The sequence below is a fragment of the Tamandua tetradactyla genome, chromosome 2 (genome assembly GCF_023851605.1).
Source record: "Tamandua tetradactyla isolate mTamTet1 chromosome 2, mTamTet1.pri, whole genome shotgun sequence".
Taxonomy (NCBI): Eukaryota; Metazoa; Chordata; class Mammalia; order Pilosa; family Myrmecophagidae; genus Tamandua; species Tamandua tetradactyla.
The window spans coordinates 151,861,364-151,888,038 of NC_135328.1; the positions used below are offsets into that span (position 1 = coordinate 151,861,364).

Here is a 26,675-nt window from a genome sequence, read left to right on the forward strand (position 1 = left end):
TTCGTTCGTTTAAGAAAGAACCCTGTACTACAACTACTTTCCACAACACTTCATGCAGGTGACCCTGCTTGAAAGTAAAGCTTGAAGTATCCCGCCCGGGTCGGAAACTGGATTGCTTACTGGTTTCGGCATTTTCGGTTCCTGGCGTGTTTTCGTCGATTCTCTAGAAACTCAGCTCCGCGGGAGAGGCCGAAGTGATTCTTCCAACCTGGAGGAAGAGGACAGTCCTGTAAGGCACAGGGCTGCTGGGATCCTCCCGCCGAGGACGGAGACCCCACGCCCGCCCCGCGCGCCGCGGCTTAAGAACCCGCCCGGCGGGCGCCCGGGTGAGTCACCGCCCAACCCACAATTACTGCGGGCCGGGCGGGCCCAGCGCTCGAGGCCGAAAGGCTGGCGGAGGGGGAGCCGGCCGCAGGCGACCTCGGGGCGTGGGCCCGGGCAGGGAGACAGACGTGGGAAGGGAGCATTAGCGACCCCGGGAGGCGGGCGGCGGGGAAGGGGGCGCGGGCCTCAGCGCTCCCGCGAGGAGGTGCGAGCGGTAGGGAGGGGCCCGGAAGACGAGGGTCTCGCCGAAGGGTGGGCAGCGAGGTGCTTCTCTGGGTTTCAAGGAAGCAACGAGTAAACCAGCAAACAGTAAGTTTCACTTTGTGTAGCAACCGTTCGCCCCCGGGCTGAAACCACAACAGTCACATCTTTGAGAAACACTTTTTTAAAATTTTAACTGCCGGGAAGCGGCCAAGGGCCCGCTCGACCCGAGTGCGGCAGGAAGGAAGGGGCGTCCGCGCCGCCCGGGCCCCGCTTCCACTCCCGGGGGGAGGAGAAGGGGGATGTGCAGGGAGAGGGTGGAAGAAAGGCGGGCGTTTCCGCAGCCGGCGGCCACCACCTGCCACGATCTGGGGTCGACCGTGAGCGGTGCCGGGTAAGGGAACTCGAGCGAGGCGGAGGAGAGAGGGGCTGGCTCCTGGCTCCCCAACCCCGGACTCGAGACGGCTGCCCCCCGCCCGTCGGGCCCGGCCGCCCCCGCCACAGCTGTCGTCGACCCCCTACCTCCGGCTCCCTTCTGCCGACGGCACGGCGCCAACCCCGCTAAGCAGCCCCCCGCCGCACCCCGGGGCAGAAGCGTTCGGCTTACCCACGGCGTCTGCCAAGTGGTCTGCTGTGCTGTCGCCGCTGTCTGTGCGTCCGTGGTGTGCCGCCGCCGTCCGCATTCGCCAGTCCCGGGCGAGGCTGGGAGGGGATGTCCCGGCCGCGCCCCCTTCCGCCCCGCCCCTCGGCCGCCCAACGAGTGAGGTGCGCCCCGGTGAGCGCAAGATGGCCGCGGGCGGCGGGCGTCCCTTCCCGCCCGGCCGACCCCTCCGGCCTCGCAGGCGGCCCCCTGTACCCCGGCGGGGCCATCCCAGAGCGGAGGAAACTCGGGCAGGCTATCCCCTGCCCCTCACCCCCCGCCCTGCTTTCTGTTTCTGTTGTTTTAAAGACCTCGGCCTTCCCCGTGGCCCGTTCCCTCGCCCTTGGAGAAAACCTAGGCAGAATTTGGTTTAACTTCTGATAGCAGACGTAAGGTGACAGACGGAAGTCAAGGGAATTAAATCAGTGCGTTGTGGCGGGCAGCCCTGGGAACTTGTGCGGGTTTGGGGTGGGGCCGTCCTCGTGGTCAGGGAATGTTGCAGTCCCAGGAACCGAGCGGCGGGACCTGGCGGGCATGGGCGTCTCTGCGCATTAGGCCACCGGGCCTCCGGTTCCGTTTCCGCTAAGCTACAAGGAGAGGAAACGATCGCGGAATGCAGTGACTAAAGGACCAATTTGTGCCCTCGTTTGACTTGACTAGCAAAAAAAAAAAAAAACTTTATTTCATGCCGTAGGAAGCTTCCTCTGAAATTCTAGGAATTTATCCTTTTTTTTGGCAAATGGTTCTCAAAAGGAATCTTTTTTTAAAACAAAAACTCACGCACATCTGGTGACCAGTGGAATTTGTTGCACAGTGATTATGGGCGCGAGTTCTAGAACTGTGATTCTCAAGAGTGTGGGCCCCAGACTAGCGGCATCAGCACCACCCAGGAACACGAACAAACTGAAATTCTCGGATTTACTCAATGGGAAACTCTTGGGGGTGGGGCCCAGGAGCCTGGGTATTAGCAACACCCTTCCCTCCCCAACCCTCGCCCTTGGTGATTGGGATGAAGGCTGAAGGTTGCCATCCAGATCTTCTCCTGAACTACTTTCCCGGTTGCCCAGCAACTCACTGTCAGAATGGGCAAGTTATTGAACCTCTTTGTGCTTTATAGTCTTTTCACCTGTAAAATGGCATATAACAGTATGCCATATCATAGGGTTGTTAGAGGATTAAATGAGTTGATACATGTAAGATGTTTAGAACTGAGCCTGGCACTGAGAGTAATCCGCGATTTGCACAAAGTATCAAACTAAAACTTGGTAAATATAAAGTGGGGAAAGTAGCACGTCCTACCTAGGATTTCCGATTAACTGAGATACTACAGTCCCCAAAGCGAGTTGTTTTTTTTTTTTAGGTTACCCTAGGTCAGTCCACCCGAGACCTCCCAAATCTAAGCAATTCAAAGACCGGAGGTGAGGAGCACGGCCTTGCCTGAGCTTTTGTCTTCTCTCCTAGCAAATGTCTTCCCTCTGAAAAACTGAATTTATTCCTTCCTCCGTCCCTTCCTTCTTTCCTTCCTTCCTTCCTTCCTTTCTCCCTCCCCTCCTCCCTCCCCTCCTCTTTCCCTTCTTTCTTTCTTTTTTTTTTTTTTACTTAAATAAAGAAGTAATGATCACTGCAGTAGGAAGGAAACCATGAATAATATTTAAATAACCCGAATGATATGTGTCCAAGTGGCTGTGGTATTCACTTCATCACTGCCTGGAGCCATGCTGATTTCCCAACTCTGCAGGTAGAACATGCTTCTACTCTCATTTTTTATCTTACTCAGTTCAAAGTATATGGCTTTCTAAACTGGATGTTTGAAATAGCAGTGGCCCAAGACCTTCTGGAGCATTTCTGAACTTTACTCTTCAGGGAATGCTAAAAAATAACATGGCCTGTGGCAGTGTGGTAAAAACGAGAAAATGGCAGGTGTTGGAAGGAAGCTAAACTGGGTCTGAATTCCCCTTCCAGCACTTAAAAGCTGGTCACTTTGGACAAATCACTTAACCTCATTGAGCTTCTTCCACCTCTTCGTTCAAAAAATGGAAATAATATATATTTCATGGTATTCTATGCCATCAACTCGTAAGCATTTAACTTACTCAAATCTGACTTTAAGAATCCTCTTTCTTTTATAAGTTAAAGTCATATTTTACATATGTATTCCTCATTCTATATATTTCTCTAAGTATTGTACTTATATCCTACTGTACATTTCTTTTTTCTTCACAAAAACATTTGTACTGTATTTTATGGTTGTTTTCAGGGGACTTTCCGAGGGTATTTTATTTTCAGCTGACTTGAGAACCTAAACCCTTCCCCTACCGCTGCCTCCACACCTCCACATACAATATACATACAGAAGATTGAACAACAAGGTGACCTATGGAATTGCTTAGGACAGTGGTTCTCAAGCTTTGGTGTACACTGGAATCTCTCAAGGAGGCCCTACTTTTAGGGATTGTAGGTCAGTAATCCTAAAGTGGATCCTGGGCCTCTGCCCTTAACAAGATCCCCAGGTGATTCTGACTTATACCTAAATTTAAGAAACAACTGACTTAGGATTTGGCAGGATCTTGATAGACGCTATTTACCTTGCCTCTCCCTTCAGCCTTTTTTGGCAACTTATTCTCCTGTATTTTTAAGTCATGGTTTTGTTTAATGTATGATAATAAATGCAGTTGCAGGAAATAAGGAAACACTGGAGCCAGGAATCTTGGATCCTATCCCCTGCTTTCTTTTAGTCTAGTTGACTGACCTTGAATGACTCATTCCTCATTGAAGGGTTTTAGTTTTTCAGTAGGAAGAGGGTAATCATCTGTCTACCTCACCAGCCTGGTTTGTAAATTGGTTGGGGTTTGCGGGGCAAGGTTAACCAAAAGTGAGGTAGACAGTCCTCACAGCAGCTTTAGAAACCGTGCCAAGGACTAGAACTTGTACACAGAACATTCACAGTCCCTTGATACCTAGATAGATTTTATATAAAATCACATCAGGGCCTATTGCTGTTATATCTCCACACTGGTGCCAGGTTAATCTGAATTAATTTTTTAAAATTATGTGAAGTCTCAGCCACTTCAAGAGAACAGTAATAGGGAAATACATTAAAAATATCCTTGGGGTGAGCCCCTGGACCGGAGAAGTCCTGAAATGCAGAGGGGCCAGCCTTTCCAGAACATCTACTGGTTCCATCCCCCTATCCCACATTATCAACAGCCCCTTCCAACGTGAAAGAGTTAGAAGGGCCATAGCCCAAATACCCCTAAAGAGTGAGAGAAAGATCAAAGATGATGGTGGAGTTTATACAGAGAAGGCAGAGTTTAACAAATAAGTATTTTTAATTAGCTGAATTAGTATGTTGATAATTGTTTTAGTCTCTGAAATCTGTTCTACAACTAGTTGTAACAATGTACTTTGAAATTTATTGCTTTCTGTAAGTATGTTATTTTTTCACAAAAAAGAAAGAGCAAAGAATACAATACAGAAGATAGGATTTGACAAATGAATATGACTGCTGAATCAACACTGGTATTTCTTTTGGTCTCCAGTATCTTAGAACAAAAAATGAAAAATCGGAACTATAACTCATACAAACTTTAAAATCTGTTGAATAACTTCTTGGTAAAATGTACTTGGAAATTAAAAACAAAATAAACAACAAAAATAGCCTTATTGGATTTAAGTTGGTTTAATAGCTTGGTTTTATCAATGGTAAATATAAAGCAGTCTTTTGAATATGCTTGTTCCTTTTATGAATTGTTTAAGGCTGAGTCCATTATGTTCAGCATTCCTAAAGGAGAACTCACAGATTTTTTTTCTGATCCTTATTCTTGTTTCCTCCGATATTTCGTTTAGTGGGTTCGAAAGATCTATATCAAATAACCCTAGAGTCTTTTACCCAAACCATGGGGAGGCATAAAGTGCTAAAATGTCCTCAGATAGGAAAGCTGCTTTGTCTGCTAAACCAGTTAAGATTCTTTAGAGGCAAGCAATAGAAACTACCTCTTATTTAGGAAAGAAAAATGGATTTGTTGTGTTACTACTGAGAAACTGAGAGAAATAAAAAGGGAGAATAGTACATTCCAAACTTGAAAGACAGAAAGCAGTACAGCACCAGAGATTTTAGCAGCAATAATTCATGGATTATCTAGAGCATTAATATCAGATAATTAAGTTCCAAGTGTTCAGACATTGTGATTTTTTTCACTGAAGAGTCACGTATCCAGGAGGAAGAATCTGGTCACCAAGTATGGATCATTTGCCCTCCACTATGGTGAGTGAGGCAAGGCCCCATGATTGACAGTTTATGAGAACAAATTAGAACGGGGAAGGGAGTGCTTTCCCAAAGGAGGTGATGTTGGTGAATCAAAATACTATATTAATACTGTATTAGATTTCTGAAAGGATTCATTTGTTCCCTTCCCTCTCTCTACTAGCAATTACATGACTTTGATAAGAGTATTTTTATCTTAATGGTCATAATGTATATCTTCTAAACCAGGTAACAGCAAACAAGTGGCCCATCATTTGCTTTTGTAAATAAAGTTTTGTTGGAACATCAAAAAAAAAAGTATCCTGGGTAAAACACGGATTTTGATTGTTTTCCAGGACTTTATAACCTCGGGTGAAAATTCAGAACAGGGCGGGCCACGGTGGCTCAGCAGGTAAGAATGCTTGCCTGCCAAGCCTGAGGATCTGGGTTCGATTCCCAGTGCCTGCCCATGTTAAAAAAAAAAAGAAAATTCAGAACAGAGGCTATGTCTGGATGATGCAATTGGAGAAGGCTATTCAGTTTCCACTACATGGGTGATGTTTTATCAAGCTGAGTGGGGGTACACAGCTCTGTGTCCTTTATATCATTCTTTGTACCTTTTTGTGGGACTGAATTTTATAATAAACTATTTTCAATTTAATATTGGAGTAAGGCTTTTCATGGGCAGAGATGACAGCTGAAGAGAAATAAACATTTCATGCCATCTTATAAAGTTCCATGAACCCAGTATGTAAATTCCTAACATTAACATTTGTTTCTGACCTCTGGAAGATGATAGGCCCTTTCAGTGTGGGTGAGAGAGCATAGGAATTGCTAAGCACTCAGATAACCTGAGGAAACTGCTCAACTGTATTTGGATCTGCATTGTATTTAGAAGTAATTATTAAGGATTTTTATAGGACAATAAGTTAGAATAGGCCTCAGTACAATTTTGCTGGCATTATATAATTTGGGCCTGCTAAGAAGAATTTTGGCTATTTGGTATTACATTTTAATTAAGTTTCCTTGGCTTATTGAATAATTTGTGTAATTTAATAATTTGTATAAATATCCTTAATAATTTTTATGTAAAATAAGACTAATGACCATACAACTTGCCTGAAAACAACCAAAGAGCTTAGCTTCCCTATTATAATTTTTCTTCTTCCTAATCATTTTATATGTTTATTATTCCTTTTTGAAATATTTTTTCCAGTTTAAAAGCATGTAGTATAAAAAGGTCATGGAAGAGACAGTAAATATCATCTCTTCCGATATCCTCATTTCACAGAGATGAGCCCAGACAGATTAAATTAACAGTCTCTACTCTTCCACCAAAAATTCTCTTGGGAAGCTCACTAGTAACCTCTATCTTGTTAAATCCAGAGGCCAAACTTCTGTCTCAGTTTACTTTTCTCCTAAGCAGCATCTGACAATCTGACCACTCCCCTTGGAACACTCAGTTCTATGGTTTCTGTATTTTCTTCTCTCACCCACACTCCTACTTTCTTTCCTGGGTCAGGCTGCTCCTTTTCTTCTAGCCCACCTCTCAAGCTGGCTCACCTCAGTGCTCTCTCTAGGCCCTCTCTTCTATATGCACTCTTCCCAGGTTCTTATCCCATCCCAAGGCTTAAATCCCATTGCCAGCCCTGACTTCTCCCCTGAGCAACCATTGAGCACTTGGAATCTCCAGTATTCTTTTTTTTTTTTAAATTGTGGTAACATGTGCACAGTTCAGTGGCATTAATTACCTTTACAGTGTTATGTTACCATCACCAATATCCATTAAAATTTTTTTTCATCATCCTAAACAAAAAGTTTTGTACCCATGAAACAATAACTCCCCATTCTCCTCCTCCCTGCCCCCCAACCCCCACCCGCACCCCGCCAGCTCCTGGAAACCTACTCTACTTTCTGTCCCTATACATTTACATATTCTTGTTATTTCAGATAAGTAGAATCATATAATGTCTCTCCTTTTGTGTCTGGCTTATTTCATTCAACATGTCTTCGAGGTTCATCCATATTGTTATATATCAGAACTTTATTCCTTTTCATGGCTGAATAATTTTCTATCATATATATATATATATATACCATATTTTGTTTATCCATTCATCTGTTGATGGACGCTTGAGTTGCTTCCGTCTTTCGGCTATTGTGAATCATGCTGCTGTGAACACTGTTGTACAAATATCTGAGTCCCTGCTTTCAACACTTTTAAACATATACTTAGAAGTGGGATTACCAGGTCATATGCTAATTCTATGTTTAATTTTCTACAGGTTGTACCTTTTTACATTCCCATTAACAACACACAAGAGTTCCAATTTCTCCACATCCACACTAATTCTTATTGCATTTCATTATTAAAATAAGAGCCATCCTGATGAGTTGTAAAGTGGTAGCTGATTGTAGATTTGATTTGCATATCCCTGATGGCTAATGATGCTGAGCATCTTTTCATGTGCTTATTGGCCACTGGTGTATCTTCTTTGGAGAAATGTCTATTCAATTCCTTTGCCCATTTTTTAACAGGATTGTTTGTCTTTTTTGCTGTTTGAGTTTAGGAACTCTCTGTATACTCTGGATATTATACGCTTATCAAATATGTGTTTTCCAGCATTCTTGATTTTTTGAATATGGTGCCACTCCCAATACTTACCTCCGCAGTAAAGCAGCACCACCACTTGCCATGTTGCTTAGCCCTAACCTAGAAAGCAATCTTCATTCCACTCTTTCCCTCCTACTTCATCCTCCATCCCCTGTGCACCCATTCCAGCAAACCTACCAGCCCCAATTCCAAATATACTTGATTGTGTCTCTCCCCCACAAGTGGGTTTTGGAATAAAATTTAAACTCCTTCTGTGATCAGCTCCTGCCAGCTTCTCCTGCCTAGCTCTATCACTCTCTGTCCTGTTCATGTGGCTCCAGCCCCCTGATTTTTTTTGTTCTATGAACGATCAACCTCTTTCCTGTCTCAGGGGTCTCACACCTGTACCCTCTGCCTGGAATGTACCTCCTCTACCTCTGACAACCAGGTCTTTTCTCATCTTCCAGTCTTTGCACTTCTACCTCTCCCATATGCAGGGCCCTTCTCCTGTCTGCCACTTTAACCAGGTCTTTTCTCATCTTCCAGTCTTTGCACTTCTACCTCTCCCATATGCAGGGCCCTTCTCCTGTCTGCCACTTTAACCTGCTCTGCTGTATTCATATCATTTATCACTCTCCTGAAATTGTCTTGCTCATCTGCTTCTTTATTTTCTATCTCCCCTACAAAAATTGAAGCTCATGTTTGTTGTATTCATTGCTATGCCCTCAGCAGCTAAAACAGTGCCTAGCTCATGGTAGAAGTTCAATAAATAGTTGTTAAATAAATGAAGGAAAGAGCACCATTAGTTAGTACCAAAGCCAGGTTATTACTAGTTCATTTTCTTTCCAGTATACCATACTGCTGTCCAGTGGATTGCCAACCACAGAAACACTTTCCTTAGCTACAGGCCATTTACTTAGCAACCCCAGCTAAATACCAGATGATGGTGAAAAATATGATAAGAATAAAAAAGAAAAGAATTCATCTATTTAGAATCTTTCTGGATTTCTGAAAGCTTATTCATTCCAATTTAGTTGCAGCTCTAAGAAGTTTGATTAGTTGTTTTCCCAGGCCACAGCAGATTAGGTGAAAGAGTACAAGGTAGAGCAGACACACCAATGGCAGTAAGAACTAATGCTTGACAACAAAGAGGTAGAACAATTACACATAGCAGACATTAACTCAAGAGGACAGCAGTCTCAGTTCACATAGTGTAGGTACCGAGAGCTCCATTTCTCAGGGGCTCCAATGCACGACATGGAGCACAGCACACCGACTAATGTTTCTAGTGATAATTTTCTCAGAAAAGGACTTTATTTATGTCTGCTCTATATGATCTGAAAACATGTCATATTGGAATTCTCCAGAGAAACAGAACCAACATGAAATATGTATATGTAAATATTATGAGATTTATTATGGGAATTGGGTCACACAACCATGGGAATTGGTAAGTCCAAATTCCACAGGGCAAGCCACAGGTTAAAAACTTGATGACGTTGGTGATGAATTCTTTCCCGGGAGAATTATTTCTGACTACTGAAATTATCACTTCTCTCTTTAAGGCCTCCACCTGATGGGATTAGGGGACTCCGTTCATCGCTGAGGGCAGTCGCCTTTGTTAACTGTTGATGTTAATCAACCATAGATGCAATCAACTAACTAATGATGTATATCTTTTTTTTTTCAACTGTGTAGTTGAAGTTTTTATTTTAATAAAACCAGAATATGCACAGCATATCCTATGCTAGCATCTAAACTAATACAGTAAGCAATTACTAAAGCTACAGTGACTTAAGATTCAGTCTTTACATTTAGCAAGTTTAAATCCATTTGATGTATATCTCTCGATGAGATATCCTCACAATGTCAGGCCAGAGCTTGCTGACCACACAACTAGATACCACCACTTAGCCAAGTTGACACATGAAATTAACCATTACATATGTTATTTTACCATTAAAAAAATTGTGTTTTAAATTTCCAGAAAATAATTCACTAGACAACTATGTACCCACTATTCAGATTTAATAAATGGTAACATTTCATCACATTATCTCCAGATTTTTTTAAAAGTAGTAAAACACTCCTTATACCACTAAAGCCTATCCAACTGTCCCCAGGAATAATCACTGTTCTAAAATGCTATAATCTCTTCTATACATGCTTTTAGATGGGGAAAAAACTCACTTACTTGAAATAAATTATTTCTCAAATAGATTAGATATTATTAGGTATTTATTTGTAGAATACACATTTGCAGGTATTTATTGAAGGTTGAGTTCTAGGTTACATTTTTTTTTAACTTTTTTTATAGTATAGTATAACATATACACAAAGCAAAGAAATAAAAAAGCAATAGTTTTCAAAACACTCTTCAGCAAATGGGTACAGGACAGATTCCAGAGTTTGTCATGAGCTACCATACGATCCTCTCATATTTTTCCTTCTAGCTGCTCCAGAATATAAGAGGCTAGAGGGCTCACATATTTTTTTTTATCATCAATCAACTTTTTTTCCTTTTTTTTGTGAAAATAACATATACAAAAAAAGCTATAAATTTCAAAGCACAGTACTGCTATTAGTGGTAGAACATATTTCAGACTTTGACATGGATTACAATTTCACAATTTTAGGTTTTTACTTCTAGCTGCTCTAAAATACTGGAGACTAAAAGATATCAATTTAATGACTGAGCATTCATATTCATTTGTTAAATCCTATCTTCACTGTATAACTCCACCATCACCTTTGATCTTTCCATACCTCTCTTTAGAGTTGTTTAGCCTTTGGCAATTATAAATTTTTGATATTGGAAGGGTCTGTTGCTAATATGAGGTAGGGAATAGGTTACATTTTTAAACGTAAAAATTTAAATATTTTTAAACTCATGAGTTTGATTATTAAAAGTTAATTTATAATTGGTGTAGAGTCTTTCTGATGGAATAAAAAAAAATTTGAGTAAGGCGTGTTGGTGATGGTAGTAGAGCATTGTAAATGTAATTAATGCTACTGGATTGTACACATGGAAGTGGTTAAATGGGAAATTTTGTATATATGTTACTACAATAAAAATGTTTAAAAATATTTTAATTAAAAAAAGCTAACTCTGCAAAGCAGCTAGTGTGCTGGAGATGAACAGCGTGAAACATGTTTTTGACATCCGTTTGGATCACTCTCTCTTTAGATTGTGAGCTCCTTGGACATAAGGCCTGTGTCTGCTCATCTTGCTATCTCAAGTACCTTGAATAAAGCCTAGCTTATAATTGGGTTCAGTAAATATTTATTGAATTGAATTGAACATAGAGCCCTGTGTGTTATCTGATGAGAATACAGTAGCTCACTAAACATTTAGATGTCTGGATCTTAAAGATTTGACATGCAAACTGGAGAATTGATACTTTGAATTAAAAAAAAAAAAAAAGGCTTTTGATAACCAGAACAAATTTCTATAGCAGGTAATGAATGCTACCTGATCTAGGTGGAACTTAACTGAATATCAGAAGGACTCACTCCAGAATATTATCACCTTTATAATAGCTTGAGTAATGCTTTACCTTAGGTTGATACGTGGACCACATTCTTCATTCCACTCAACAAATATTTATTGAGATCCTACCCCGTATCAGGCAGTGTTTCAAACAATGGGCTACAGAGGGAGCAAGCTGGAGGAAGTCCCTAAACTTTAGACTTAATTAAAATTCAACCTCTAATTGGGGTTTACCAGACTTCCCATGAATTTCCATGAAGTCAAGTACTTGTCCCGTGGCCAATCTGCAATCCCAAACCACCTCTTCAGACTGGACCCTCAGGTGACCCTAACAGCTTGATTCAGGAGTGCATTGAAGGCTGGGTGGTAGAATAGAAAGACGACTGTAAGAGCTGAGTCTGGTCCCAACTCCACCACTAACTGCTAATATTGGCACATCACTCCAGACCACAGCTGGCAGACGGAAGTGCTCACAGCGCCAGGCAGCTGGGCCACAGGAGGGGGTGGGGGTAACTGGAGATGGTATAGAGGGCTGGTTACCCTCTGCTTCTGCTAATGGCTGTTGCGTTCAGGATGTTTGCATGTTGCATGTGGACCCTGCGCCTCCATATGTCTATTTTTGGAAATAAGAAATTTCCCAATCTTAAATGTTGGCAGATTGTTTAAGATCTTTTTCAAAACCGTCTGCAAGCCAGACAAAACATATCTGCAGGCTGGGTGTATTTTCATCCTCTGATTCATGCTTGGTAGAGGTGCTTTATTATCTGCTATATACATGGGCCCACCTAGGTGATCTGTCACATCCCACTGAGCTACAAAATGCTGTGATTTCAGGCCTGCCCTTACACTCGCAGTTGACATTGGTGATGGTGACTTCCTTCCATGGGTTTGGGCTCAGCAGAAAGGATAAATGCTGGCCCACAGAACTGTCTGTAGTCTCTTCCATTCTGTGTACACATAAGGTTTGTTACTTGTGGTAGTTTCTACTTTGGAAATTGTCACTGTTGGTAACTCAAGGTATTAGACTTAAGGCATATCCGAGGAAAGGGTGCCCTGAACACTGAGCTCATGGCTCCTCTACCTGGCAGGTCCTATCGGTGCTGACAGCCACAGCACCATAGTGAGCTGTACACCCAGGCCCTCATTCTGCTTTCTTCCTAATGCACATGCACTACACAGAAAGATTTGCTTCCAATATTTCGCACATTTTCTAGACTGGCAACATTCCATGACCTTATCACATGCCAACTCATCCGACCACTTTGCATGCAATCAGCTTCATTGGTACTGCTGCTAAACCTGCTTGGACAGTCAGCAGAATGCCTACCGAGAATGCCTTATGGGTATTTGAGCATAGTGTCCCTGCCATCCCAGGCAGCTTTCCTCCCCTAAAGGCATATCTTGACCATTTTATAACATGTTTCTCTTCCTGGACCAAACTAGAGCAAAGCTGGGACTTAAGGCACAACTTTCCTGAAGCTTGCATGCGTTTCAAATCTTTTTATTTTAAAAAGTAAAGTGGCTCAACTCCAGTCAAAAAGCTTTTTAAGTCTCATAGAGTTTGCCTAGGTTTTTGTGCTATGTTGTTAGATGTTAGGACAAGTGCTCACTGACTGACTACAGAACTGGGTTCTGTAAATCTCTCAGAGCTGTTCCTGTTGATTCTTCCTCTATTCTGTTCCCTTTATTCCTAATGACCTGGGTGTGGTCTTCTCGAACTTTCAACCAAGAAGAGCCCCAACTTTCACATGGAAGACACAGCAGTTCCTTCCTTCTGGAAGGAGCGCTACAAGGGTAACACACCTGCCTTGATAAAGACTGACTTGATCTGACTGGTGAATTTTGGAAGGAGATTTTCATCACGTGTGCAGCTCTGTGCCTTCTCTCTTTCTCATGGGAGCCAGCCTTTCCGCTGGGAGGATTTGGACTGCTCAACCCTTTCAGGCTGTCCATTTAGGGAGCCTGGTCCTCAGAGGGGTGACCTAAAGTGGTCTTGAACTGCCCCTGACTAAGAGGTGTCCTTGTCTAATTCTGAAGTTCAGTATTAGGAAGTCTACTTGCCCACAGACCTAGGCCACATTCTCCAATATCAGCTTTATCAATGATAAAACTTTTGTTGTTGCTTTTTTCTCTGTTGTTTTAGAATTTGGACAGGAAAGAGGATCGTTATTTATTAGGTTTCCAAATTATAACAAATGCCTCTAATTTCTCTTTCCCGGGCTATCCCTCACAGGCCAACAAGAATGATGTCCTTCAAGGGTCATTTCAGGACTATAAATGTCCTGCTCCTGGGTGTGAATGCTGCCTGAAACAAATCCAAACTTCCTTTCATTCAAAATCTTTTCAAGATTTTGAGGTACTCTCAACCAGTAAGATTTAAAAAAAATCTCCATGTGTGTGATATCTGCAACTCTTAGCAAAGACTCTATCTTTGCCCTTTACAAACACACCTCTCACTACCTCACCCCACCCCAACCCTCTAAGATCTCCTTTCTCTGCTGGTTTCTCACATGTTTACAATCATAAATACCTGTCTTTAGTGACTGTATCTTCCCCTCTTTTAAAATAGTCTTCAGGAATCAAGCTCTCCAAAATGATGACTTGGACCCCATCTCTAAATACTATACCAGCTCTCAACCATTAGAAACTAAACTTATTTGACCCAAATATTTATGTTTATGGTTCATTACATCTAGAGGACTTTTTAATTAGTGCAAATATGTTGATTTAAGCTAGGAACTTGCTGATGAGTTGCTTTGAAGACATTTGTCATGTATTCCCTTATGTCCACCCTGGTGTCTGACACAGAGCAGTGCCCAATACAGTATTTTTTTTTCTAACTTTTTATTGTGGCAACACATATACAACTCATATTTCCCAAATACCATTTTCAATCCCACAATTCAGTGGCATTCATTACAATCACAGTGTTGTGCTACCAACACTGCCATCTCTTATCCCAACTTTTCCATCACCCCAAACTGAAACCCTGTACGCACTAAGCAACAACTCCTCACTCTACCATCCCCCAGGATTCTCAATTCTACTTTTCATCTTTATGAATTTACATATTCTAGTATTTCATATAGGTGGAATCTCAACATCTGTCCGGCTTATTTTAGTTAGCATGTTTTCACGGTTCCCTACCCATTTGTATTAGGTATGGGGACTTCATTCTTTTTTATGGCTGAATAATATTCCATTATATGAATAAACATTTTGTTGATCCATTCATCTGTTGATGGACATTTGGGTTTCTTCCACCTTTGGCTATTGTGAATAATGCTGCTAGGAACACTGGTGTGCAGACATCTGTCTGAGTCTCTGTTTTCTGTTCTTTTAGATATATATCTAGAAGTGGGATTGCTGAATCATATAAGTCTATGTTTAACTTTCTGAGGAATTGCCAGACTGTTTTCCTCAGTGAAGGCACCATCAATAAACATTTTTATTCCATCACTGTCGTTGAACAAACCAGGACTTTGTCCTTTGTGACTCCCATTGTAGGAAGAGTTATTTGCAAACAGAAGCAACCAAGACATAGCAGTAGCTCATTTACTGAACGTTTATACCCAGAGACCTTTTATAGATGATTCTACCTATTAAAATTGAATCTAGATCTTTATTTTGTAATTATTCCTTTTTATTCCTATTTTCCTTTCCTCCCTCATTCTAATATGTTTAATGTGTAACTTTTGTTCAAATGTGTTTTTGGCAAAATATATATTGTTTTGTGAGTTTTATGTAAATGTGTGAGGTTATGATTCTCCTTTCTGTTTCTTCTATTTTTCTATCTGGCACTGCTTTTATTATGCACCCACATTGTTCCTAACAGCTGCGTAACCCTTCATGTGTGCACCCACCACATTTTACCTGTCCTCTCTCTCAGATTGGACATTCAGGTGGCCTCCTGCTGCCCTTGGCCACAGGTGCTGTGAACATCTCCACACACATTCCTATGGACCTGAGAATTTTGCTAGGACAATAACCATGAGTGGAATTGTTGAGTAGTAAGAAGGTGGCCAAATAATTTATCATCTAAATAAGGAAGTTTTAGAGAATGAAAGGGGGAACTATTAAGCAACAAAAGAAAGAAAGTATGGCTCTCCTGGGGATACTAGGGTTTGTGGTCACCCCAGTCAAGAACTATGAGTCCATATAAATAGACCAGGCAGTACCAGAGACCCCTGGAATGAGTGCCAGCACCGACACTCCACAGCAGTGCAGGGAGTCCCCATGTCACCAAATGCCCCCACTTCGCATTATCCACCATTCTTATTTTTTTGCCATGATGATAACCACAAAAGAACAGATTGTTGTTTTTTTAACTTGCGTTCCTCTTATTTCTAACATGTTCGACCATCTCTACTATTCTTGTTGGCCTTTGGAATTTCCTGATTTAGAAATTGTACAGACCGTTTGCCTATCTTTCTTTGATTTTGTTGTTGTTGTTGATTTGTGGGAATATCATATATTTTCAGTTTTAGACCTTGGAAAAATCTTTTCTGCCAGCTGTATTAATTTTGTCAATGGTGTTCTTTGTAATCAGATTCATCAGGTGTGTGTTTTATTTTGTTTTACTTAGAGTTTTGTGTTTTTAACATTTGATTTTAGAAGTATTTTCTTGTCCCTATTTCAGAAAAATATTCAGCTACGTTTTTCTTTTGTTAACTTTTTAGTTTTACCTTCTACATTTAGGTCTTTAAGTCACCTGGAGGTGGAGTCTGCCTTTATGTGGAATGAAGTAAGGATGCAGTTTTATTTTTCTCCATACAGTGAGTCAGTTTTCCCAGCTCCATTTACTGCATGAGCCCTCCTTTCCCCATTGATTCATTGTCACTTTTATCAAGTATTAAGTTTCCATGAACATGTGGGTTTGTCTGCCAGTTCTTTATTCTGCTCCATTGGTCTATCTGTTCTTGCATCCTACCAGAGTATGGCTTTGGAGTAAGCATGTCTTAATATCTGATAGCTACTCATTGCTGTTAACCCTAAGGAACACCTGGGGCTCTATCTGACATTTTATAAAAGATTTACACACTAAGATTACTTTCAAGAAACCTTTAACCTCCAAATAGTTCCTAGGCCAGATAAGTCCTGAAACCCAGAGAGGCCAGCCTCTTCAAGAACTTTAACGAGTTCCAGCTCCTTTTCCCATATTATCAACACCCCTTGGCAACATGAAAAAGTTAGAATGGGCATAGCCCATGAAGATTGGGAGAAAGATCAAAGGAGAAGGAGGGATTATAACAGAGAAGGTGGGGTTTAACAAATGAGTATGACTGCTGAATCATTATATTGATATTTCTTTTAGTCTCCAGTATCTTGGAGCTGCTAGAAGGAAGAAGCCAAAAAACGTGGAACTGTAACCCATACCAATCTCTGAGATATGTTCTATAACTATAACAGTTCTATAACTGTTAAGATGCACTTTGACAGATTTGCATGACACCATCGTCTTTGAGGTCTGGTGGTCAACGGCTCCTTGGTGGGCCGCCACTGCCCTCCCCGCTCTACAGCCAAGAGAAAATGGTGGGTCGGAACAGCACTATCGCCGCGAGTGTATGCTGGGCCGTTTTCATCAGGCGTTGCATTTACTTGGACGGCAAGAGACAGAGAGACCCCAATTTCAAGAACAGGCTGCGAGAGCGAAGAAAGAAACAGAAACTTGCCAAGGAGAGAGCTGGGCTTTTCAAGTTACCTGACCTTAAAGATGCTGAAACATTTCAGAAATTTTTCTTCGAAGAAATAGTCTGGTGAAGAGTTACAAGCCCAAGGTGACTCTGAGAAGGGTGTCGACCATTTGGCAAATGCAAGTGCTGTGTGTGGACAACCACCGCAGTTATTGCAAGTGTTACAGCAAACTCTTCCACCACCAGTGTTCCAGATGCTTCTGACTGCTCCCAACAATTAATCAAATAATTCCAAATGCTGAGAGCTTGGTTGAAGATGACATGGAATGAAAAACAAATATCAGCATGATAAAATCTCAATTTAAAATATTTTAAAAATTCTTAACTTGGAAGATGAATAGCTCTGGGGGAATAGGGAAATCTGTCAAAGTTAAGTTTTACTTTGTGTAGATCCATTTGTCTGTTTTATTCATTTTTCTCAGTGAAAAGTGTATTTTGATAAGTATTTTTCATTTTATGAATACACTGAGTTACTGAAATATCATAGATTTTGTTTCTTCTTAAAATATGTAATTAAAATGTACATACATGTAAGAATACTTAGGTTAAAAGTACCCAGTGCTCAGTTTTGAAAGATAAGGCAAAAAAAAAAAAAAAAAAAGTATAGCAGAAAGCTGAAGATGTACATTTTTTAAAAGCATTTTGGTATATATCAGAAAATTGTATGAAAACTTGATTGTGTTTATCAAAACTGAGCATTAATCTTCAAGTTAAGTTTTTTCCATTTAATCTTTTAAACATATATATTTGTGAAATGTGCTGCTGTGCTATATTAACAACTTACCCCCACCCCTTGAAATGCTTTGTTTGAATCAATGTCCTCAGTGAAATGTTTAAACGGTGGGCTTAATTATGTTCTGGATATTTATCACCCTGTATTTTAGATATATGTAGTTGCAAAAGGCACTAGCTGTATGTGAGCTTCACCACATGAGCTCACTTTCCTCATTGATAAAATAAGGGAACTGGTCCACTATTCTCTGAGGCATCCCTTTCAGCTCCTATTTTATATAGTTAAGTTTAGCATCTTCAGATCTGCCTTCTCTTGAGGAATGTCTTTTTTTTGACACCTGGCATTGTGTTGTTTTATACTCTGAATTGTGCATGCTTGCCTGACTTGGTATTTCCAAACTCATCTTTGTTAAGGTCTAATTATTGTGTTGATTTTTACTGAAATCACATGGTTCTGTCACACTCTTAGATTAATTTGAAGTATATCCTTTAAGGTAACTGGGATAACCTGCTTGTAAAAAAAAGTTCCCCTTTGCGTTTATCTTCAGTGTACTTCTTTAATCCTAATTCAACTTGATTCATTTATCTTGTTGAACACTGAGAGTAAGGCATAACCTTGTGGTTGGAGACTGAAAAGAATGGAGCTAGTGGGACGTTTTGTTCTCAAATATTTACATGTTATCTGCAGTCACAGATTCGATTTCAGAACTGAGAATAAGGATCCTTGGTATTGTGTGGCATGAGCTGAACTGAGCAGCATTTCTCATTGTACAAATTGGCTTTGTGCTGTATGAAAGTCTGTGGAGAGATCACAAAGATTTTTCCTATGTACTGGGGCTTTTTAATCTTGGTTTACTTACTAACTTTTCTTACCTCAACCTAGGGTTTTTAAATGTGTGTGTGGTAGCTGTGATTTAGTGGAAAGAGTTTAAAATACAGGTCTTAGTTCTGCCTTTAGTTAGCCACATAGCTTTGGGCATGCCATGTGATGTCATATTACCTCTAGTTTTCTCACCCTATGAATTCAAAGATCGGATTAGATGGCTAAAACATTTAAGCACTTTTCCTCCAGGTACCTTCCAGATTTGTGAGAACTCTTAAACAGTATCCTTTTATTATTATTTTCATGACACTTTGGTGTGATGGGGATGGCCACTAGAAACCTGATAGTTGGTCAGTTTTACCAATAGGATCTGAAATTCAAAGCATTGTAGTGGTGATTGGTCAGTAATTGATATGCAGCTAATATTCTAGGTATAGAGTCTAGGTATAGATTCTGTGCAATATTCTAGGTATAGATTGAGGGCAGGTAAAGGGAGATTAAAGATGGAACAAAGCACAGAAAGCAGACAGTGTGGCATGAACAACTAAGGATTGGCTGGGAGTGTGAAGGGTGAGTTTAAATTTTGGAAGGGTAGAAAGCTAACTAAATATGCCCTTGAAGCTTGTAGTGCAATACAAGCTGGGAATCACTTGGCTTTCTAGAAAATAATCTGCTTTGATTTAAGCCTTGTTGAAAAGGCAATGATAGCTTCACTTTAGAGCTGATTAAACCAAGTACATTTTCTTATTTAAATGACAGCTTTAGTACTTTAAAATTAGGTCCTACTTTTGAATGCTTAGCTATATTACATTTAAAAAAAATCACCAACTTTTTATCCCCCATTGAATGTTATGTTTCCTACCTAAAGTTTTAATAGTGGTGATGAAGCCAGGGAATTGTGATGCTGGCCAAATGGTACCCAGTAGGTGGGAATAAAACAACTCAAGATTTAAATTGAGTAATACAGAACGAATGTTCCCATGTGTTAATATTGCACACTTATATAAAATCTTGGAAATGCAAAACATGTATTAGTGTATGTTGACATGTTTCTTTGGGCCAAGCTTCATAACTTATATTTAAGGTGAAAGCATTTGAAACACAGGCTTTCCCAGGGGTATAAATCTCCCGGGCAATGTGGGGCAGAACTCCCGGAATGAGCTGGGACCCAGCATCATGGGATTGAGGAAGCCTTCTTGACCAAAAGGGGGAAGAGAGAAATGAGACAAAAATTTCAGTGGCTGAGAGATTTCAAACAGAGCTGAGAGGTTATCCTGGAGGTTATTCTTATACATTATATAGATATCCCTTTTTAGTTTATGGTGTATTGGAATCTAGAAGGAAGTACCTGAAACTGCTGAGCTGTGTTCCAGTAGCCTAGATTCTTGACAACTATTGTATAAAGATATAACTTTTACATTGTGTCTAATGCTCCTTTTATCCAGGGTGTGGACAGATAAGTTAAAAAAAAAAAAAAAGGATAAAAAATAAGGAAATAATAGGGGGATAAAGGGTAAAATAATGGAGTAGATGGAATACTATGATAAAAAAGGAAGAAAAAAAACAGGCTTACCTGATCGTAGCATTGTTTTTTTACTAATAGAATTTATGTTCACATTTAACTATGTAAAATCTTAGTATAGTGTGCCTCATATGTGGTCAGTAAATATTTGATTCTTCTAATCCTCAGTAAATTTGATATTTTTACCACCTTCCTGCCTATCTTTTTGACCTCACTGATTGAACCTATGGACCAGAGTATTCATTAAAGGTTATCACAGAAGAGATTTTGAGAAACTTGGTATATCATACACCTATCATTCAAAATGTTTGTCCTTATAACATAAAAAATGCTGTTTTTATTATTGCTTGTGCCTCAACCAAGTGAAAGGGCTTGGAGAGAAAAAAAGAAAAAGAAAAAATGTACTTTGAAATATATTGCTTTTTTGTATATATGTTATATTTCACAATACAAAATGCCAAAAAATATATCTGATAGGGCACATTGCCTCACCCCTAATTCTCCATCTTTTTTCAACATTGATCTTCATTTGATCCCATTAAATACAAGTAAATTTCATGAAGATCTCTGCTGGGATAACTCGAGAATAGGCTGATATTCTCCCCATAGATAGTTTATCTTAACTTTTGTCTCAATGTGTGTATTGTTTGATAATTAAAAGCTTGACATTTTTGTTATTGAATTGAGTGGCATTTCATTTCTACTCAGTTATAATTGTAGTGAACATTTTTAGCTTAAACCTCTGAAAAAGTGAATGTAACATGCTGTGTTATCTGTGAGGGGCCTATTGGCCGCTCAGGGAGCTGGGCCCCTGGCCAGAGCCACGGCCTTGCTGTGCCACTATGTGAAATACCTGGGGAGTGTCGCATGCCCTTCTTTACCCCCTCCATCACTCAGGAAGCACTATAGGTCCCTGCTGGACAGGGTACAGAGTCAGCTTATCCTCAAAGGGCCCGCCAGGCCTGCTTGGTACTCAGACTGGATTCAAACTCCTGAATCATTCCCAGCTCCTTTCTTCTCTTTCACACCCATATCAACTGATTTACAATCCCTGATAATTCCCCTCTCGGATCCATCTCTTCTTGTCCAGTCCCACTCCCCCTGCTGTTTCCCGGCCTCCAAGGTCCTTTTCTCTCTCTAGCTTGTGCCTCTCCATCCACATGTACTCACTGACCCTCTGCCAGCCCCATGAACCAATCTAGACCCCATAGGGTAGAACTTGGCTCCAGGTCAGACTTCAGCTCAGTTCAGCTTTAGGCTTTGTGCACTTAACTTCTTGTTCCCAAATCAAATCCCCACATTGCAAGCCAGTCCTGGTCATTCTTGCAATTGTTCTTTGTTTTTATTTTTTTAATCATTTATTATTTGTTCTTATTTATGATATGCCAGTTGTATGCAAGGCAATGGGCTGGTCCTGATTATTGGAGCCTTGTTTTATTTTCTGAGCCCGAGTGCCTGCCAGGTAATCCTTCCACCACCATCTGACCAAATCCTTGAGAACTGGGGTGGAGTTTTGTTCTTTCCAGTTCATCTCCAAGGAATTAAAATAGGGTGGTAGAGCTCTACCACATGTTGACACCATTCCTGGATGCAGAGGACTTGAAACTTTAAAAATCACCTGTTCCACATTTACTCTTCCCAGTTCTCGGAGAGGTGGCTATTAATTTCTCCATGTCATGGGTGAGGAAGTTGAGGCTCAGAGGTTAAGTAACTTACCCGAGGCATATTGACAGAAGGCAGCGACTGAAACCGGAACTGTTGAACTACAAAGCTCTCACTCTTTTCTACATCACAGACCCACTTGCCCCCACCCTAGTCCCCCTTCACTACCCTGTCCCGCTGCTGTCTATGCCCGAAATGGTACAAGCCCACATTGGGATACTTAATACCTCCATCCCGGGCAATCTCAAAAATCGTCATGCTGTTGCCCATTCTCCATTCATTTAACCCACGGATATTTATTAAGCACCTATTTTGTGCCCAGGCAAAACTTCCAGTTCAGCAATAACTCAGCAGCCAGGGCTGTGGTTTACATCATGTCCTGCTCTAGCCCCTAAACCTTGAGTGATGGAACTCAGGACAGGTTCTGCCTGAGCTGAGCAGCTCAGGAAGGCTGCTGCAGGCCTGAGTGGTCTGAAAGAGCTGGGACTTGGAAGCAGACCTCTCCAAGGGGTTGGGAGCAGCCAGGGCCAGCAGAGCTGCAGGGAGGCTGAACTGGGAAGGCAGAGCCCGGTACTCCAAGAGCACAACTCCGGATCAATGGAGTGAGGGAGGCACCAGCACCAGGTTGTCATGCAGCAAGACGGACACAGTGCAGGAAGGCTGTTTGATCAGATTTGGGGCAGCCTTTGGCAGGTCCAGAACAGAGGAAGGACTCCATACAGCCCTGTGAGGGGACTGGGAAAATGAAGGGAGGGTTGTTTTCCTGGAAGACCAGGCTGGTCAACAGAGGCCCAGAGCAGGAGAAGCTTTTATAAAATTTGAGGCAGAAGAGGGGCTAAATCATAGTGGCTTTGGTGCAGTGTTCAGCTTCTGAACTGCAGGTCCTGGGCCCAGAAGAGTTAGGTCCAGTGGGAGTGGCTTGAGAGGAGAGATGGCAAGGTGACACTGGGGAGCACACAGCCTGTGCCCACTCCCCCACAGGGTACAGAATCAGGTCCATCTAGAGTCCTCCAGATGGCCTTATCCCAACTCACCCTCAGCACCTCCCACCTCTGTCTCCCCACACATGAGACTCTTTCCTCTCTCCATCCCATCATAAACACTGGTGCCATGGCACCCCTGGGAATGCTCTTCAATGCCCTGACTCCCACTGTACCACTTCCTGAAAACCTACTTATCTGTTAAGACTAAGTGCAAATGCAACTAACTGACAGTGCTTCCCAGATTATCCTGGTTGGTTTTAGCCACTTTTTCCTCCAAAAAGGTAAAAGTATCCAGTCAGGCTTTCCCAGAGAAGCAGAGAGAGATAGAGAAAGACGTAAGGAATTGGCTCACATGAGTGTGGGGACTGGAGGCCTGAAATCTGTAGGACAGGATGGCACACTGGAAACAGGCAGGAATTTATGCTGCAGTCTTGAATTAGAATTCTGTCTTCCCTGAGGAATCTGAGTGTTTTCTCTTCAGGCCTTCCACAGATTAGACAAGTCTCACCTACACTTTCCAGAATAATCTCCTTTACTGAACACATTGTAGATGCCACTCACATCTACGGAATACCTTTATAGCAACACCCGATTAGCGTTTGACCAAATAATTAGACACCACAACCTAGCCAAGTTGACACATAAAATTAACCATCTCATCTCTATTAAAACAGTCTTTCCATTTGCACATCTAGAATTACCCATGAACATATCAGTCTCCTTCTGAATACACCAAACTCCTTGCTTGTAGCTTGGGGGGTTGGGGAGTGAAACAGACCTGGGTCTGCCACTCATCTCTTGTATAAACCTGAGAAAGATGCCTAAGCAATCTGTCTTTTGTCATCTGTAAAATCACTGCAAGACCTAGAGTTATTGTGATATTTAAATGTCGGTTCATACATGTACACACAGTGGGTGCCCAGGAAGCTTCAACTATTATTATACATATTGAATACTGAACATAGCAGATACTCAATAAATTAGTGTTCATCACCACTTCCTTTAATGTATATGTATTACATTGGCAGACCTGCAGAATGCCTAAACTTACGTGCTTTTCCAGAGGGAGGGAGAAGCTCCTGGAATGCTGTCCTGTCACCTGGCAGCATGGGACTTGCTGAGCTGACCATATGACAAACTGTCCAACCCTGACTGAATGGCTATATAGAAATCCTGTGCAGGTGGACAGGACTCCAGGCCCCAGTCTCTGTTCTCTAATGCTGTGTGTGTGTGTGCACATGTGTGTGCTTGCACGGGGGAGAACCAGGGACAAAGGGGGGCCATGCATCTTTCTGAAAGAATATATTTTGGGCTGGAATAAAAGATGGAAGCCAGAGCATAACTTCCCGCCCTGTGGATCTACCTGATTTCTGTGAAGATCCAGTTTTTCCTCCAGAAAGATTCTGGGTAGTGAATGCAACAGAGGAGATGGTATCAGAGATCTGCACTTTTTTTTTTTAATGTGGGCAGGCACCAGGAATCGAACCCGGGTCCTCTGGCATTGCAGGCAAGCACTCCTGCCTACTGAGCCACTGTGGCCTGCCCCAGAACTCTACTTTTGAGTAGGTGAGTGATCTCCATGGACCTTGGTTTTCTCTCCTATCCAATAGGGCCATTAATATTTATGCCCCATTGATCCCTACTCTTGAGATATGTTTTCAGAGCACACTGGAGTTTACAAAACACTTTTACAGCTTTGATTTGCTTTGTTTTGATTTTGATAACAAGGAGTGAAAAATCTATTAATTAATTATTAGACATAAGAAAATATGTCTAAAGCTCAATGTTCACTTGCTGCAGGATCAAATACAAAGTCCCTTTTCCTCCACATAGGTTATTAATAACCAAAACTGCATGCTTCTGCTTCAAGGGCGTTTCCTTTCTTTAAAACAAAACTCTAACCCAATATGTGCCCTCATTAGACTTTAAACGAGATAAATACTTCCACTGTAGAAAGGAATCATAAACTACTTGAAGTTTATAGGGAAACTGTTTCAAGGAAACATATCAAAGTGAGATGCAAATTTTTGTGAAAGAAGATAGTAATGACATTTCATTCAGTGATCACGCATGTAAGAGGCGTACATAATTGCACTAGACTAGTGCACTAGACTAGTGATCCAGACTGAAACACATTGCAAAACATGGGCAGCTTTCTTATCAAATTTTGCAGAATTTTCCAGCATAAAGGAATAGATATTCTTTATTTGCAGTTAAATGAATGCAGGTATTCTGGAAATATCTGGCTTACTCTCCTCAGCCCAGCTCAGTATCCCTGGAGGCACATCCTGGCAACATGGGATACAGTGTAATTAGAGTGATTATTATTTATACTCATCTCATTTAGGTTTCGTGCAATCATTGAGAACTGCTGAAATAGTCAGTGATGACATTAATGAGTTAATAAAGCTCGTGCTCATGAAAATGCAAAGGACACTGAATCTCAACTCACATTCAATTCTGTTCAGGAAAAAAAAACAACAACCCTGAGAGCCAGTGAGGCCTACAGATAAGGTGCACACAGAAAACCAGAAGGCAGTACCAATTAAGGGACATCTGTAAGAGAGGGACAAAATGTGATAAGTGTAATGAGGCGGTCAAAGAATAAAGAGCTTACATAATTTGGGGGCCATAAGGAAATTACCTGGTGTCCTTTTAATGTGGGAAAGATCAAGACCAGATAAAGAGAAGGGTCTAAACTACAGTAATCAGGTGATCTGAGGTAGTAAAGAGAGCTCTAACTAGTATGGCCTGGATCCTATTCGTATGTTGATTGCCATATTCAGCTTCCATTCTGGTTCTCCTATTTGTGAAGTGCATTTGCATATATCCAGGTAAGGCAACTGTGCAATTCAGGATGTGCCATTACCTTGTCTGGCAATCTGTGTGATCTTTTATACGTCTAACATTAACAGAATGTTGTAAACATGTCAAATTCTATGTTTAGAAACTTAGGTTAATTATTAGCAAAAACTGCCTAATTGTTTCACCCATAATATCATATGATGAGTACACAAGCTATTGGAGGGCATTTGATTTGCAGCAAAACGTACATAAAACTTCATCTGTAGCTTGGAAAGTAGCCAAGAAATAGATACTACTCTGGTGGGTCCCCACACATATAAAATTCATAACACCACACTGACATTTTAAGGGAACATGCCTGTCCATTTGGAACACCATTTCAGTATTTTTTTTTTTTTTCTTTTACATGGGCAGGCACCGGAAATCGAACCCGGGTCCTTGGGCATGGCAGGCAAGCACTCTTACCTGCTGAGCCACCGTGGCCTGCCCCCATTTCAGTATTTTCAGAGACCAGAATTTATGTTTGGTATTTATAGCTTTGCATTCTGAAATCACTCAAATTGTTTAAAGCCCTCATTATCTGCGTGTTACAATTGCTTTTAAGGATTTGAGAAAGTTGGGTTTTCCCATTTGAGTTTCACGAGGTGCATTAGATTAGGGAATGTCCAGCCTGGAATCTTTCTAGGAAGTGGTGTCATAAAGCACTTCTACAAAGTCTCCAGGTTCCAAGTTCACTGCCCTCTGAAAAAGGACATGCACTGCAGAGAACTATACTGGGCACAGTCTGCTTAATACTGATTATAAATCATCTTGACATTCTATCTTGATAGGGTGCTGGGCTGTGCGATCAAAGAGAGGAATGGGCTGAAGAGAAGACTACTTACTTGAGATGCTTAGTTGTTAGGTCTTTTTAAGATATGAAAATTGGGATTTATCTGCTAAGTTTGAGAGACTAGGTTTGTGT

At 41.2% G+C, this 26,675-nt stretch overlaps 1 protein-coding gene, 1 long non-coding RNA gene and 1 pseudogene across 4 annotated transcripts in view; 2 read left to right on the forward strand and 1 right to left on the reverse strand.

Moving 5' to 3' along the window:
* Window positions 1–1,244, reverse strand: part of EZR (ezrin) — a 48,146-nt gene extending 46,902 nt beyond the window's left edge. The window contains exons 1-2 of one of the 2 annotated variants that reach the window (XM_077149393.1): window positions 1,133–1,244; window positions 121–208 (exon numbers count right to left, since the gene is read on the reverse strand). In XM_077149393.1, the coding sequence (XP_077005508.1) occupies window positions 121–132 (12 nt within the window). In that variant the 5' untranslated portion in view covers window positions 133–208; window positions 1,133–1,244. Of the gene's footprint in view, window positions 1–120; window positions 209–1,047 lie in introns of both variants that reach the window. The other variant, XM_077149394.1, reaches the window with a different exon arrangement.
* The window catches only part of LOC143674077 (uncharacterized), a 108,928-nt gene continuing 82,602 nt past the window's right edge, over window positions 350–26,675 (forward strand). Inside the window, exon 1 of the long non-coding RNA XR_013170852.1 lies at window positions 350–633. This is a non-coding gene — a long non-coding RNA (uncharacterized LOC143674077). The remainder of the gene's footprint in view (window positions 634–26,675) is intronic.
* Window positions 1,381–20,943, forward strand: LOC143674076 (mitochondrial import receptor subunit TOM20 homolog pseudogene; annotated as a pseudogene). Its single transcript, XR_013170849.1, has 4 exons — window positions 1,381–2,126; window positions 2,526–2,583; window positions 2,775–2,903; window positions 16,806–20,943. The product of XR_013170849.1 is annotated as a mitochondrial import receptor subunit TOM20 homolog pseudogene (transcript).